Source organism: Charadrius vociferus, unplaced genomic scaffold (assembly GCF_000708025.1).
Source record: "Charadrius vociferus isolate BGI_N301 unplaced genomic scaffold, ASM70802v2 scaffold202, whole genome shotgun sequence".
Lineage (NCBI taxonomy): Eukaryota > Metazoa > Chordata > Aves > Charadriiformes > Charadriidae > Charadrius > Charadrius vociferus.
In genome coordinates, this window is record NW_009647242.1 from 1,900,040 (window position 1) to 1,916,806 (window position 16,767).

Here is a 16,767-nt window from a genome sequence, read left to right on the forward strand (position 1 = left end):
TGTAGTACTGATTTCTAATCAAAATATATGAGGGAATAAATTAAACAATTTAGGAGTATATAGTCGCTAATGCAACAGATTTGACAAAGCATAGCTAACAAAAAAATTGTTTAATTACAATTAATTTTGCTGTCATCCTCTAATTTTGATTCATTTCAATTATAGGATGACAAATCTAAAGACCTTTTTGTTATCTGGGCTGTTTATGTATTTTCTCTAAAATTTTAGTAGTATTTTCTTATTCCTGGCCCTCTGGAACTTTATGTTATTCCAAGATCTATTAAAAAAACAGCGTAAGTGGTTGAGAGAATACCTTGGACAAAAATTATAATGTTGTAGTATACCATACACTTTCAGTAAGGTACATAAATCTGGATGTATCACAACAGAGTATACTGACCCAAATCATCATGATAATTTTTTTAATCACCCAGTCATGTAGGTTGCAAAGGACCTCCAGAGCTCATTTAGTCCAACCTTTTGCTCAGAACAGATTGAGTGAAAGCAGATTGCTCAAGGTTTTGTACAGTTGAGTTTTGAGTGTCTCCAAAGACAGATATCGTACAACGTCTCTAGGTAACTTCTGCTCCCTCATGGCATAACTGCTCAGTTTATGGCCTTCAGATAATTTTAGAGAGTTACCACAGTGTTTTGCTATGCTTCCAACTTATTTACACTGTATTTAATTCCTCTCCCTTTCCACATAAATCCTTAACCCCATGATTCCAAATGAGTTTTGCCAGTTCTCTCCTTCTTGGAAACAAAGTTTAGTGCCCAGGCTTAAGGTTGTCCTAAAGGCGTAATCTTACTGGTCCATACAAGACTGGTAAGCCAGTTCAGAAACCATCACCTGTGTTCTTGGAGCTTCCCCTTGGTAAAGCAATGGACTCTGCAGAGAGCTATGGAGATGTGATTATGAAAATCTCAAACTGTGTAAACTTCCAGACCAACAGCATGGAGCAGTAGGAGGAGGATAGTGCTCTGTCGGACCTAGCAACGGGAAGGAGTCACCAAATGTCTTTCTTGAAGATCTTCCTATTCTTTAACCATTCTGGTAAATCTCAGTAAGGGGTCTGAGAAGTTATTTCAACCACTGCAGCAAGTAGTTTCCACCTTCTTTGTCGAGCATGTGGAAAATATTAAGTGTATCTTCTTACTGAATTTTCACATGTGGTTTGTAGAAAAGTGCTAACACATAAAAATACCTGTTGCCTCACAACAGTCCTGTGTACATTTTTCAGGATTTTCTTTCCATGTTCCATTGCAAGTGTTGTTACAAAAATAAAATTGCAGATACATATCCATGTGCTGTTTAAACACTTCCTTCTCTGAAACCTGCGTTGAGGTCGGCTTGGGGATAAGGTGGCTGTTGCAAAACAAACAGAAAATAGAAGTATATACCTGAGAGCAGTTGACATACCTTTTGTCAGAACCTTCTGACATCCTAAATCTGCAGAGGTCATTTTCATAAATTAAGAGACTTTAAGAAAAATGAATAATGTCATATTTTCAGTTTCGCTACGTCATAATTTCCTTATGCTCAACCTGTTGTAGGTCTTCAGGCCTAATGTCAGTGAGCATCGCTGTCCTATGCAACATGTGGCTCATCTCTTCAAGCTAACCATTCTAGTTCAGTTTGTTGAAACTCTACCTTCATTTTTCAATGCTTCTCCATTTTCATATATGAATGTTTAATATGTTTTTCACTATGGGACAGTAACACTATTGGTAAGTAGGTGTCACAAGTAGGTTTTATTTACAAGAATGTGTTTGAGATGTTGCCTAACTCTTTATAAAAAGCTTATTTGTCCTTTATTTTCATCAGTAGTGTTTTATGGGAAAAGTGCAATGCTCACTAATTCTTTCTTACACCGAAGGTGACGTATATGTTCCTTTAATGGCACCATCTCGTTTAATAAACCATTCTCCTCCTGCGCTACCCTGGCCTTTGCTTCAGTCTTGGGGAAATAATAGTGGGATGGTTTTTATTCCTCAACAGCACAAATGTTAAGTGAGTGTCTCCTTCTGAAATGTTTCTCAAAACAGCGTTTTTCCTATTTTTTATCCATTAGTCCCGAGTGCTGTGCCACTTGAATCCATTCAAGGGAGCACCTTTGAAGAGAAGATTTTTCTTCAATGGAGAGAGCCGGCGCAAACATATGGTGTGATTACTTTGTATGAGGTACCTAGCATTTTGCTATGTTTTAATTTTTATGCATAGTTTTGATTTACAAAAGCACACAATCAGCAAGAAATTTTTTTTTCTAGTTTATGTTTATGCTATTATCTTCTTTTCAAAGATAGTAGCACTTGCAAAGTAATAAAGTCAAACATATAATGTAGGATTGAATTATGCAGGACCCAAAATGTCCCTGTATTATCAGCTTTAAGAAAACTGCTATTTTTGGAACCATGTGATATAGCATTCTGTCTAGTAATGTGGATCAAATATTTAAAAGATTGAAAGACAGATTCTAATGAATTTTTTAAAAAATAGGAGACATAACACAGTGGTGACAGTCAACATCACATTTAGATAAAGACTCATTACAGGAAGCCTATTGTAATAGAAACAAGCAGGCATAATTAAAAAAAATCTAGCATTTTTTAAATGCAAATTCACCAAAATTGTATGTTGTTAGATGTCTAAAAATCACTGCTTTTCGTCATGTGGAACCTCTGCCTGAATACCTTTTAGAAAAATTGACAAAAGACTGCACAGATTAAGCTGTCAGACAGTAATCACTGTTAAGCTTCTTACCTGACCTTACTACAAAATTGGTATTGAAATTCTTTGTTTAAAAAAACCCCACCTAAACGAGATATGGTGTAAAAGAAAAGATAAATTGTATGGTAACCTATTGATACTGTTTTGAAAACTATTTTATTGTAAGAGGATAAAATGTTATGAAAAAGTATGAATTGATTTTTTATAAAGCTAACTACTTTCCAACTGTTCAACAGTTGCCTATCTTCAGGGATCAGAATGTTTTAGTTAATATGTTAATGTTTTTATTGATGTTAGGCTTTCTGTACATAGGAACACACAGTGGTGAATCATCTTTCTACTTACAAACATGCATGCATGTCTAATTACATTTCTGAGGAGTATATGCACTGTTGTCATGGTTTAACCCCCGCCAGCAACTAGGACCACACAGCCACTCGCTCACTCCCCCCAGCTGGGATGAGGGAGAGAATCGGAGTAAAAGTGAGAAAAAACTCATCGGTTGAGATGAAGACAGTTTAACAAGCAAAGCAAAAGCCGTGCACACAAGCAAAACAAAACAAGGAATTCATCACTGTTTCCCATCAGCAGGCAGGTGTTCAGCCATCTCCAGGAAAGCAGGGCTCCGTCATGTGTCATGGTTACTGTCATGGTCACTTGGGAAGATAAATGCCATAACTCCGAACGTCTCCCCCCTTCCCTCTTCTTCTCCCAGGTTTATATACTGAGCATGACATCACATGGTATGGAATAGCCCTTCGGCCAGTTGAGGACAGCTGTCCTGGCTGTGTCTTCTCCCAACATTTTGTGCACCCCCAGCCTACTTGCTGGCGGGGCAGTGTGAGGAGCAGGAAGGGCCTTGACTGTTTACCAACAACCAAAACAATCAGTGTTTTACCAACACTATTTTCATCGCAAATCCAAGACATAGCACTATACCAGCTGCTAGTAAGAAGGTCCACTCTATCCCAGCTGAAACCATGGCAACTGTATACATGGAATTCATTCTTAAATGTATATACATACGTAACTCCATCAGCTGTAATAGGAGTTGTGGAGATGTATTCAGAGGTGGAAAAGAATAGCTTGTCCAGACTTTCTAAGATAGTCAGGACTGTGCGAGTCTCTGAACATCAAAAGAACCTAACATTCCAACAGTGAAGAGAATATTGAAAAGAAAATACTGATATGTCCTTATACTGCTTGTCTAATACACCTCAAAGCAGAGATGGAGGCAGCAAGGCAATCAGTTAAATCAGAAGCTTGATTTAATTAATTTTAAAATAAAAGATACCAACAGACTGATGCAATCAAACCATCCCTTGTTTTAAAGATGCCAACCCAGTCCAGTCAGGTGGCTGAATGTGAACAGACACATAGTTGCTTGAAAGCGTGTTTGTCAATACTTTTTCTGCCCTGATGTTTGCTTAAAAGCCTAAAATGTATTACAAAGTTTTTATAAATATGACTGGTAAAATACCTGGAGCCCAACAAATATACACAGTGAATTACAGGGACATTTTGCCTGTTTTAAATATGTACTTCAGGTGAAAGTATAATTCAGGTATATTTTAGCTAACTGAAGTAGCTTACAGGATAAGATCCAGACAAGTTAGATGAAATTTAGGTGCCTGTGTTTTATAGGTTGATTTAGACTATCCGTGATGTCTCAGTAAGCTCCTCCCTGGCTGATCATTGTGCTGTCAAGGTAATGCATCCAGCACAGCTCCAAATCGCCCAAGCTTGAGAAGTGAGGTGTCTAGCTCCTGCCTATGCCTTGTTGCAAGCCAAAGCTAAGGCGAAGAGGCATCTAAGCCTTGACTGTGTGTACATCAACAATTCTGATCTAAAAAGAATAGCCGTTAAAGCTGCTCCTATACAAACATATGCCCTGTTTGGTATGTTCATGAAACCTATGGTGCTCATAGCATTCAGCTTACAGAGAATGGCCTAGCAGATGAGCACTAACAAGGGGCAGGCCTTGGTAGGGGATATTTCAGCCTGAGGGATTCCACAATTCATGATGATCTGCTTGCAAGCGAGTGACTCAGGTGCAGAGCCGCAGCAAGGTCTGAATGTTCCTTCCATTCACCAGTTAACCACCACTGGGCAGTACACAACCAGGGGTGAAAGAATTGTAGTGCTATCAGGAAAGTGTGTATGAGACTGCTGGGTGCTTTAGCCTAGAATTGAAGATACACAGCTTAAGTGAGGCAAAACTGCAAGTGTGTAAGCCTGAGTCAGATCTAGGAGCAAGGTTGCTCATTCCAGTTCAGCTGATAGACATTTTTTATAGAGGCAGCCTGAAGACTACAGCAGCAGACACCTTCTTTCGGCAGGAGGGCCCAGGCTCTTGATGCCAGCAGACAGATAAACTTAATGTTCAGTCATGGGTCTGCATACCTGCACCCAGAGGGAAAGCTCAATCTCACCTCTGTGTCCAGCATTTCTTGCTCTGAGTACCTAACTTTCTATGTTGTTAAAAATCTTGTAACTTAGTCTGTTTTCTGGGGCCAGGCATTTGTTTTTAGTGCCTGAAGGAGACAGTCTTTTAACGTGCTGGGAAAAACTGTGTTGAAGTATCAAGTATTAAAGTATCAAGTATTGCTGTTGTCAAATTAAGTGCAAATCCATTTATTAAACCAATATTTAAAGAAAAAAGCCTTTAGATGAAGAAATGACATAATGACAAATTATACCATTTTGCTCCTCTGTCACCAGTACAGGTCCACAGTTGTAGGAATAAAGGGATTAGTCCTTTGGGCAAGGTTTCATCTAAATTTGATAAAAATAGTCAATATCCAGTAAAAAAATGACCCTCATGCCCTTTTTTTGTCATTCACTGCAAAGCTGAACTGGTGTTAGCAATGGTGGACATAAGAAATCAGTTTAAAAAAAAAAAGGTAGGAGGGAAATACAGAAACAGTGCAAGTTCATTTTAACCAGGCAAAACACTTATTTTTTCCATGTGTTCTGCATGATCCATGGAAGAACTTACTTCATTACAGAACGTCAGGCACTTAGCTTCTAATAACTAAACACTGCCCCAAAATTTTAAGACTCTTAACATAGGCTGCAGAGTCTCCAATAGCCTGATTTTATTTTGAATAGGATTTAAGTGAGATTTTGGAAAATCTAGTTACGAATCATAGAAATATAGAAAACAGAGTTAAAGGGAGCTACAAGAGGTCATTTAATTCACATGTCTGCAGCAAAACAGGATCAGCTATGTATAAAACAGTTACAATGTAGTTGTCTAACCTGTCTTTTAAAATTTCAAAAAAAAGTTCTGACCCACTCTCCCACAAGCAGACATAACAACACTTACCGTCAGGAAGGGAAGTTCTTTAGGGCAATATGTAACCTTAATTTCTTTACTGAAAAAATTTCAGGTATTTGGTAGTGTAATCTTCTTCTGTCTTCTGGTATATTTAGAGGAGAGTTTTTAAGGCACTTTCAGTTCAATTTATGTATGAGGAGTTGTAGAGGATCTGCCTGTATCTACTGCAATAATGTCGGTGTTTACCTAGATGGTATCAAAGTTTTTATTACTAATTTTCAGCACATTATTGATGTTATATTAGATGGGTCATATAAAAATCAATTTTCATTAAGTCAGAGGTTTTAGGAAATAGCAAGTGTTTAAGGTAATGTGTAATGCCCACACTTGGATGTTTCTATGTATTGTTTTATGTGCCTTCTTAATTATAATGATATGGAATAAATATAGCAAAAAGAATGTCAGTTATCACTTTGTATAATAAGAGTGTTGGAATTATTCGCATACAAATGAAACTTTAAAAGTAAAAAGGAGGGATGAATCATTTTTACTTTTCAATTTTTTAATGGATTTCTTATTTTTAAATTCTCATTACAGTGCATGGAAATTAGTAATTAATAGAAGAAATCTGGATCAAGTTTTACTGTGAACTTATATTAACATTTCTAATGAAAACTAAAAATACTGTTTGAATCAAAGAAGGAACTGAGGATACAATATATAGTCTGCATATATTACTTAACATTTTATCTCTCCTTTCCTCCAAATGAGAATCTGACCTAGGTACAATATAATAACCTGAAAATTTCCAAATTAGCAATTACAATAGCTAAGCTTCAGACTAAAATACAAGCTTTACCCACTTTCTGAAAAATTTGCCTTAAGCTGCCCTTATCATCTTTTATGGATAATCTTATTCAGAGCAAAGTGTAATTTTAGTGAAGTCAGCTGGAACTGGGGGCTACATCTTCTGTTATTCGCTTGTCTGTTTTTACCTGGTTGGTTTGGTTTTGTTACTGTTACTGATCCAAAACCAACAGTATGATGAATTCAAAAAATGACACTGGTAAAGCCAGCATCTTGAAAGAATTAATGTAAGCCCGAACCCATCTTTTAGAGTTGTAATCTAGCTGCCTCTAAGTCTCTATATCTATAAAAGTAATAACTCATACCAGTTATGGCTGAGCTTCTGTGTCCCTTCGTGGGATTCGGGATTTGAAGAGTACATGAGAGTAAGATAGCTTATCATAAAATGTCTGACAGCGCATACATCAGAAGGGTTTACTGGATAAAGATGCAATCTCTGTCCATCTGCTCAAGGCAGTTTATAACTTTCTTATTCTTTTGCAGATCACCTACAAAGCAGTCAGTTCCTTTGACCCAGAAATAGATTTATCCAATCAAAGTGGACGAGTCTCAAAGCTAGGAAATGAAACGCACTATCTCTTTTTTGGACTGTATCCTGGCACTACCTACTCTTTTACCATAAGAGCCAGCACAGCTAAAGGCTTTGGACCTCCAATCACAAATCAGTTCACCACTAAAATATCAGGTACTTGTAAACAATATTGTTGTTTGCTTGTGATAATGACATGGGTAATTCTTTTCTTGTTTACTTCTTCTTTAGGATTTAGCAGTCAGTAAATTGAAAAAATAAAATACACATTTATCCCTGAAGATGTCAAAGTGACGGACATTAACATGTCTGAAAAACTTCCAAGTGCGTTTATCCCTGAAGATGTCAAAGTGTTTGTTAACAAAGTGTTTGTTTCAGACATGTTAACATGTCTGAAAAACTTCCAAGTGCTTAAATATCAGCTCGTACTTTGAAATTCCTATTCACAACTGTAACTTATCACCCAAGAAACCCTGTGAATTATGTGCCTGCAGTCAGTGCCAGCTGCTGTTGCAACATTTAGCATAGGGCTTTTTGGACATGAGGATGAGGGTTCCATTCAGAGCTTAGTCAGCCTTGACATGATTCTAAATTAGTACAGTAACGGTGCTGGAAAATCTCTTTAATGAGCCATGAACAATTGAGAGTAGAGCAGAAATACTATATGTCGAGCACTCGCGTAGAAAGTGTAACTAACTGCCAGCCCGCGTATGTTCCTAGCAGGCGTGTGGACTGAAGTGGATATGAAACTGTATTAGACAAGAACATCAGGACTAGTGGTTTTCAGATAACAGCAGCATGACTCTGTCACTTCTGCAGATCCATGAACGGTATTTTAAAGCCCTCCCAGAGGCAGAGGAACACTTCATTTCTCTAGCTGATGGGGTGCAATACTATTACATACTTGAAAATGCTTATGTAATTGATGACAAAATGTTTTGCAAAGTTACAGTTGAAATCCCTTTACTCTTCACTTCCCTACAATCTTCTTGGGAATTGAACTATGGCCCCTTGATAATATTTACAGAAAATTACCTTAGCTATTTGTGGTCAACTTTGCTTTTCAGAAACGATAAAGGAAGGCATTTGGGTGGAAAATATTCTTTTTCTTTTACTCTCATTCTTTGTACTTTTCCCCATCACTCATTTTCTGTCCTCACTGGAATGAAAAAAAAACCCACAAGTGTTAATCAGAAGTAGAGCAGTTTCTTTTTTCTTTTTATAGGAAAAGGCAGTTAAGGCAAGGTGGAAATTATTGCCAATACAGGTGTTTGTAGAGAACAAAAAAAAAAGTTGTTAATTTTCAAGTTAGAAAATTCTTCTTTATAGAAAGTCTAAACATAATTAACACTGTTCAGAAATGATGAGGTTCATTTTCCATCCCATTTCCTGTACTGCGCAGAAACTTTCTATGTCAGAAATCAACTTTTGACATAGCAAGACTTGATATGAGTTAGGATGGTGGAATCAGCCCTTATTAGAATGAGGAAGGAAGGAGACTATTGAGAGTGGAGAAGAATCTAGACATCTGGGAATCGGGCTGGATCTTAAGTTGTTTTTCTTTTCTAAAGTAGATATGTCACCAACTACCAACTAAAACTCATTGAAAGATATTGCAGGCATGCTTGGGGATGAGACTAACCTCCAAGCTACCATGTGGCGAGGTTCTGCAAGCCGTCTTGTCTGCAGCCCACTCTCTCATTACTTCATGTTAGTTACTGCACTAACAGGGAATGTTAATGACTTGTCTTTGGGTAGTGAAATCCAATCTCTGGATGAATTTAGAATAGAAGCACAATGCATACATTTCTTAGTATCATTGAAAAATCACAACTGAAATTTTAGCTTTTGAATATGGTACCCTCTTTGCAGTGCTATTAGCTTGTCATCTCGTTGTCTCACTGTAAGGCTTTGAGGCTATTGATGTGACCACTGCTCTCCATTTTGGAGAGGAGTGAAATGAAAAAGCTGAACATTTATGGATAAAAGGTTTTACTATTTTTTAGAACAGATGAGGTGGCAACAGTGCATTCTGACCAATTTCTGAATTGAGTCATTGCATTTTAATTTGTCTGACTCTAGACTGCATTTTCATTTGAATAAAATACTCTTATTTCCTGTCTTAAGTGTTTGAGTGGTGATATTCTGTACTGTAAATAGTTGTGATGTTTTATTCTACAGTTGTGTGATTGGCACTGATGGGTAAAGTGATCTATATGTAAATATGTATTACCAAAACCAGAGCTCATAACAGGGCCTGTTATCAAAATTGATGGGCACTTCTGAAGAAGTTAGAAGACTGTTTTCTGTTGCATATAACTTTGTGAAAAGTCAGCTGTGTGGGCTGAAATTTTGTATGTTGCCTTTCATATAAAGAAGGATTTCATCCATTTCAGGAACATGGCTGACATCATGAAAAATTCTGGTGACCAACACGTTACTGAAGTGCTTTCAAACAGGGATTTAAATATTTAGCAAGAAGACATTACTCTGAGTCATTGCTCTGAAAATCTGTGCAGATTTGGGCAATTTGTAAAAGTTGCAGTTTGCACACAAATGGTGGAAACTTGACAGAACTGAGCATCGAATGTCACCACAGATGACATCCTCACTAAATAGATTTAAGTTCTCCAAGCTTTTAGAGCCTTGCCTGCATGTTCGTCAACTCAGTGTGGCCCAACACAGATAGAGTCTGTAAGGGCCTTTCCTTTTAGTGCATCTGAGCTTTGCTGTTGAAGACCAGGGTGTGCAGTTGCAAAAACTGTGAACAGGAAGAATAGCTCCTGTTTTCTCTGTGTATTGATAAGCTCCTTCTTTACATGTGGGCAGTGTGGAGGAGGAAGAGTCCTAACCTAGACAGGAGAAAAGTCTAAGAATAGATAATGTCCAAGTGTCTGTGGAGAACAGAAAAAGGAGCCAGGACTAAAAGGTAGGACTGAGAGAACCACAACTCATATCCTGGACAGGAAGATAATTTTGGTGAAGGGAGACTAAGATTAGTAAAGAGTGCAAGCAGGGACCTAGGAGTCGTAGGTTAGGAAGATTACAAGACTTGTTAAGATGTGGGCAGGAGAACAAGGGCAAGAAATGACACAGTGTTCCAAAAGCGTTCAGAGTTAATACAGTTTTTTGGAGATGCAGTTACTCCGTGCTTCCCTTATTTTCAGGATAGTCAGCTTGAGAATGGGGCATTATGTGAACAAGTTCTGGATATTCAAAACTGAAATATGTGCAAATTGTCTACGAATCTTTAAAGTACTGTGGAATTTTATGCTTTTAGGCTTTTCAAAGTGGGTTCACAAATTACTTAAAATGATTAGTCTAAAGGTTTGTGCCTTATATCCAGAATTGTAAACAGAATAAAACCCTCCCAGCTTACAAGGAAGTTTTTGAAGATTATTTTTTTTAATTTGTAAAGCATTTCAAAACTGTTGAGTATCAATGAAAAATGATGAAGATGTCGTTAATGTTTTCACAGCAGACTTGGACAAAAAGAGTTGTGGACAAAAGTGTTAATGCAACCCTTACTTGGATATATAGGGCAATATGGATAAAGTAGAGACGTTCATATACCTTTCAAGTAGATGCAGCTGCTACTGGGAAGGTGAAAAGGATTGGAAAATGCACTTTAAAGAAAGACTCACGTTGTTGGAGCTATTTAGTTTGCTAGAGGATCCTGGAGTTTGATATTATCTCTGTGTGGAGCATAATGTACTCTGAGTAACTTTGTCAGTATGGTAGACAAAATACCCAGTGCCTGGAAGATGAAGCTAAACAAGTGATATGCCAAATAGGTCTCCATGTTCAACATGAAGTGTAATTAGCCATTGGAAGAACCTGCTAAAGAAAAGATTTTCTCCCCTACCAAATGTATTTTCTTTTTCAAGCAGGAATTAGTTTAGGGGAGTTTATTGCCCTGCATTATTCCTGTGGTCAGAAAAGATCAGTGAAATGACCACTTTTTGATTCTATAGCCTTTAAATCTGTTAATTGTGTATCATTAGCTACTGGACAATAAGGATACAACAGACTGCTGAACAACCAATTCACTGAGCAGCCTTCCATCCAGTATAATCATAAAAATTCAACTAGATGATACAACTGAAAAAAGTAGCAATAGTAAAAGGCAATAACTGAGGCATCGTTTGTTTTAATCCCAACTGTAATTCCTCAATGAAGACACAGTTTGCAAAAGTGCTATGGATTGTGGCTTCAAACTAAGATAAGCTCTTGTGGTGATAATGCTGCTTCATTATTGTAAATTATGTCTGTGGTAGACTAAAGACCTGGGACAGTTACAGCACGAGTTCAAATTCCAGGAATGACAAATTCTGAGAGCGCATCCTAATACCGCTGACGTACTGCGAAAGCTGGGCTTAGTTTCAAAAACTGTAGTCACTTTGGCATGCACATTTGCAGATGCTTTTCTTGAGATAACTTTTAATTTCCAAGTCATGGATTCTCAATACTTTCTGCAAACTTCCTCCTACTAGTATCTGTTTCCTGTCTTGAAACTGGCAGTGAGCTGGGATTTCTTTGTTTTGTTTTTTTCTTGCTGACGTTATTTAACAGTTGTCTCACACTTGTGTTGTAACAGAAAGCATCTTAGACCTATAATATGGTCTTTATATTTGAAGAAGTCTTTAAAATTACCTATTCAAATAAAGCTACAGCTCTTGAAAGAAAAAATACAGGAATAATGATTATTTTGCTTCTTTTCTTTTCTTATTCCAGCACCCTCTATGCCACCATATGAACTTGAAACACCTTTGAATCAAACTGACAGCACTGTGACAGTCTTGCTGAAACCTGCACAGAGCAGAGGCGCTCCTGTCAGGTACTGGGGGAAAAATCTTTATAAAATTAAAACCAAATTGATTAATTTCTCGAATGTGTTTTCTGGGGATTTTCTACACAGCAATCAGTGTCTAAATTCATGTCTGTATTAGCTCTAATTAAATTAAATAACTGAAGAAAATGAAAGTGCTTTGATGTTGAGTGTTCGTGTATTGTTTAAAGGATTTGATCCAGATGCAAGTGGCTTGTTCTTTGAAGATAAGGAACAAAGCCATAGTTCTGTTGTGTGGGTGGCTTCTTTAAGGTAATTGCTTACTGCAGTGTTATAAGTTCAAGGGCATATCACATTTTTATGCTGAGCTACTGTCTTTAATATTCACTCTTCTTGTTTACTTCACAGATTTAAGATAATAAACTCTTAGTAAGTTAGCCAATTTAAACAATATGTACTGTAACATTCGTAAAGTATTTACATGTAATTGACCGTGATAGCAGAAATGGAAAAAAGATCAGCCTGGAAAACCAGTAGCTCAGATTCTTTAGTGTTATATAGTACCCGTTAATGAATTTCCAGTTTGGAGAGGTTTATTTCACTGCCAGATACATGCTACTGTGTAAGTCCTTCATTGATTAGAATAAAAGATGCCTGCTTTTCAGTGAAGAAAGCAGAGGAATGGTTAGATATTTTGAATGAGAACCAGTAATGAGCTTGATACTCTGAATACATGAAAATACAGATGAGAGAAATACAGATTTTTCAGGAGTTTAGGGTGGTTTTCCTTTTGACTAATCATGTCTCATCAAAAGCGGTTAATTCTTTTGTTACTATAGGAAGAGTTTCCACCTGTAGTGAATGACTATCAATTATTTTCATTGTGATGTTAATGTGTTTGGTAATTTCTGTTTGTCTGGGAAATACAGGTCTGGTACACTCCTGTGTACATGAATGAAAATAAATGTTTTTTGGGTTTCTTCAGAATATTCAATGTTTCATATATATATTTTTTTTTTTTTTTACTGTGCAACTTATTCATTGTTGCATTATGTATAATATGCATGTGGGTCTGCATTTAGGAAATGCCATCCTGTTGGTAATTCAGACAACTTTTAAAAAAGAAAATGTAACACTTTGGGGAAGTCTGAACCTACTGAGGAAAAAAACAGAAAGCAATTAAAGCAGATTTAATGAAACTGTTTGTTTTAGCAGATTAGATTAGAAACAGAATGATTTGATGTTTGTCTTACTTTATCTCACAAAGCTATAGTGTAGTCCTTCTGAATTCGAGCATCTGGATTAAAATAGTACCAGTTGGAGTCATTGTTGTTTAAACACAAACATATTAGACCATTAATAAAAAAACAATTTCATTCCTTTTATCTGCATCGTGAACTAAAGATGATTGACTCCTATAGCAGTAGCAACACATCAAAAACTTCACAGACAATAGAAAAGAGCTAGTTAGAAGATTAAAGTGTGCCAAATAAGGGGATGAGTGATTAGGAAAATAGGAGGAGAGATTTAAAGTAACACAAAGCTATAGAACTGACATGAACACACCGGAGCAAATTTACTGAGGTCCTTTGCAACAGGTCGCAAAATAACGTGAATGCTGACTGCAAACTCGCAATGCAAATACTGAGTGAAGCAGAGTGAAAATTAAAGTAAGACTTTCTTAACACTTCAACATTTTATTGTGCATTATGCTCTCAAGCACGTTGTGATTGCATAGCTTGCAGAACACATTCTGCATATGGATTTTATCATCTTAATCTGTATTCATTGGGTGCTAAAAGTTTAGTCATACTTCATTTATGCACACCACTAAGCAAGATGCCTTGTCTATTGATTCTGCTACAACTACCAGCTTGGTTAATGCAGATTTTTGAAACTGCACTAAACTTGCAGTGTAAACGATTGTTGTTGTTTTATTGATCAACACATCAGCCATGTCACATAAAATTCTTTAATTCCTGAGATGGATAAAGAGAGCACAAATTCTACCATTCAAGTGAACAAAGTTAATACCTGAGGTCATTCAGAATTCCAGGGGATTTTCGTGATTAAATTCTTTTTCTCTGCTTAAATATGAAAAATCCTCATATCTTATACCTTATTTAGAATCCACACACAACCACCACAACATAAAAGGAGAGAAGGGGCAATGCTGGTTGTTTAAATGTTGATTCAAAAAGCAGACTTTATAGAAATGTTCAGGAAGCTCTGTTTACAATGATAAAGTACACATTAATCATGAAGGCCAAATGGCATTCCAGGTTGTTTTAGAATTCATAAGACTGGACATGATTAAAAAGTATTTTGTCAGAGTTTTAATACAAAAAATACTGCTTGCTTTGTCTTCAATTTCAGGTCCAGCATGTTTTATCGCTGTTGTTATGTTTATTTCAAGGAGATTATTTTGGAATTATGTATGTTTAAAGCAGTAATGCATTCAGTAATGATGAATGTATTTACTTCTTTAACAGCTGGCTAAACTATTCTGATTTTTAGAATGACTGTAATTTGCAAGGCTTTTTTGTTTTTAATTTAAGGTGATGGCTCTGTGGAAATTATATAATACATGTCTTACTGTGGATATTCTCTTTTTTTCTAAAGATATGTGTGTGTAAGAGTCAGTAAAGTTTTAAAGAATTTGCATAAAAAGCATACAAATGCAAATATTTTTTCTGTGAGGGCTCTTCAACTGTCTGTTGAGGGACTCACTCCTCAAAGGCAGTATCATTTGTACCTTTTACTTCTTCAGGGCGAGTTAGCCTAAAGTTTAAAATACCCTGTGGTCAGATTGTCTGCAGGTACATAGGTTGGTCAGTTCCATTTTCTTCAACTAAGGAATGCTATTTTATTGCAAAGGCCTGGTTCACATGCAGAAGTGAAAAACGTAATGCTCGGTGACTGTATGTATTTAGTGTTATTTATAAATTCATCTATGTTAGAAAGAGCTTTAGATTGTTTGCCACATTCCATTATAAAAGGTTCTTAGGACCTTCTCTGGAAAAGTTGTCCTGCAAGCTTTTAGCTTCAGCGTGGAGAAGCAAGTTTTCTTTGTCACATGGATTTCCATTCAGTCTTGCCACGATAAAGGTTGAATGTTTCCACTTCTTTTATCTTGCATATGTAATCAGCAAAATGTTGTCACCATACCACCCCCCTCCTGCTATTCTGTGCCACATCCTCAAAAAGCCTTAACAGTAAACATCCCAAAGATTTTGGCCCAGATAACACCGGAACTACCTGGCGATAGCAAGCACTCTGGGAGCAGCAGACTGGGGAAAGGAGCAAGAAAGATAAGAAAGAAGACAATACCATCCAGGCTCTACTCTGCCTCCTGGTCTCTCTCTCTTTCTCATATTACATTACAGAGTTCGTCTCAGTTGGATTTGCCCCATTAAACCCTACTAATCAGACTAATTTAGTCACCCTTTCTGCTCTTATAGACACCACAGACAGTTGGTACTTTCCTCTCTTCCAGCCTAAAGTGAGAGAACAGGAGGGCCAAGCGTGCCAGCTAGCAACTCCCTGTGGATCCAATACTTGGCATTTAGGATGCCAGAGTACCTCCTGCACTGAGTACATAGGATTGGTCCTGCGGCACCTGGGGCAAAGCCCAGACAGGATAAGAGGGAGAGAGACAATTGCAGCAATTGCCAAGTAGTACAATTTAAAAAGTACCTTAAAGAAAACATGCAGAGGGAATCAAATAAACTTTGAATTATGTGAGTTTGAAGCTGAGAGTGTGCTAGGCAGTCTGTGTACTCTCAATGCGTTCCCTTTATCATCAGTGTGCCCAACTTCTTCAACATGCAGGTTGGGTGCCCTAAATAACAACTCTAATGGGAAAATAAAGAAAACATCTCTTTACTTGAAGTGCTTAATTTTGAAACATACTTTTAATCTCTCTTCCCTGAAGAAGTAATGTATATTATATTTCAGCACAGAAGGCCACATTAAGTTGTTAAGTATTTTGAAGTGCAGTTGAAAGCTACCATAGAAATTTCAAACTACGTGTTATCTGAAGTGATAAGCACTCCTTTCTACTACTTCATCAAGTAAACACTTCATGATGTGTTTCCATTGTCTAAATTCCACAGAGATTTACATTTCTTATCGGCCTAATCCAGACCTTTAAAGGCACCCTGTAAATACTGGCTTCATTGTCGCAAGTGGAATTAAGGCCATCTGCACATGGTCCCTGGGATAGGAACAGCATGGTTCAAAGGAAGATGAGTGGTGTAAAGAAACCTTTGTCAGCCCAAGTCCAGGGAGTACTTTGTTCTGTATGTGGCTTAGCCATTTCAGCAACTCATAGTATAATGATTCTTAAATGAATGACAGAGGACACCTAATTCCTACCCACCTACTAGCAGTAGGAAGGAGGAAATTAAACTGAGGTGGTCACCTTTGAAATGTGAAGACTCGTATGTAATGCAACAGTTCGCCACTGGAACCACAGTGTGCTGCACATGAAGCAGAGGTCACAATTGCCTTACCATTCCTGCCACACACATTGCAAAGTCAGACAACGTGTCTTAGGGCCTCATCTCTTTCCC

The 16,767-nt window shown here is 37.2% G+C and overlaps 1 protein-coding gene across 1 annotated transcript in view; it reads left to right on the plus strand.

Moving 5' to 3' along the window:
• PTPRM (protein tyrosine phosphatase, receptor type, M) overlaps positions 1-16,767 on the plus strand; it is a 379,063-nt gene that overhangs the window by 156,394 nt on the left and 205,902 nt on the right. Inside the window, exons 9-11 of the mRNA XM_009879983.1 lie at positions 2,073-2,182; positions 7,359-7,560; positions 12,139-12,241. Of these exons, the coding sequence (XP_009878285.1) occupies positions 2,073-2,182; positions 7,359-7,560; positions 12,139-12,241 (415 nt within the window). The remainder of the gene's footprint in view (positions 1-2,072; positions 2,183-7,358; positions 7,561-12,138; positions 12,242-16,767) is intronic.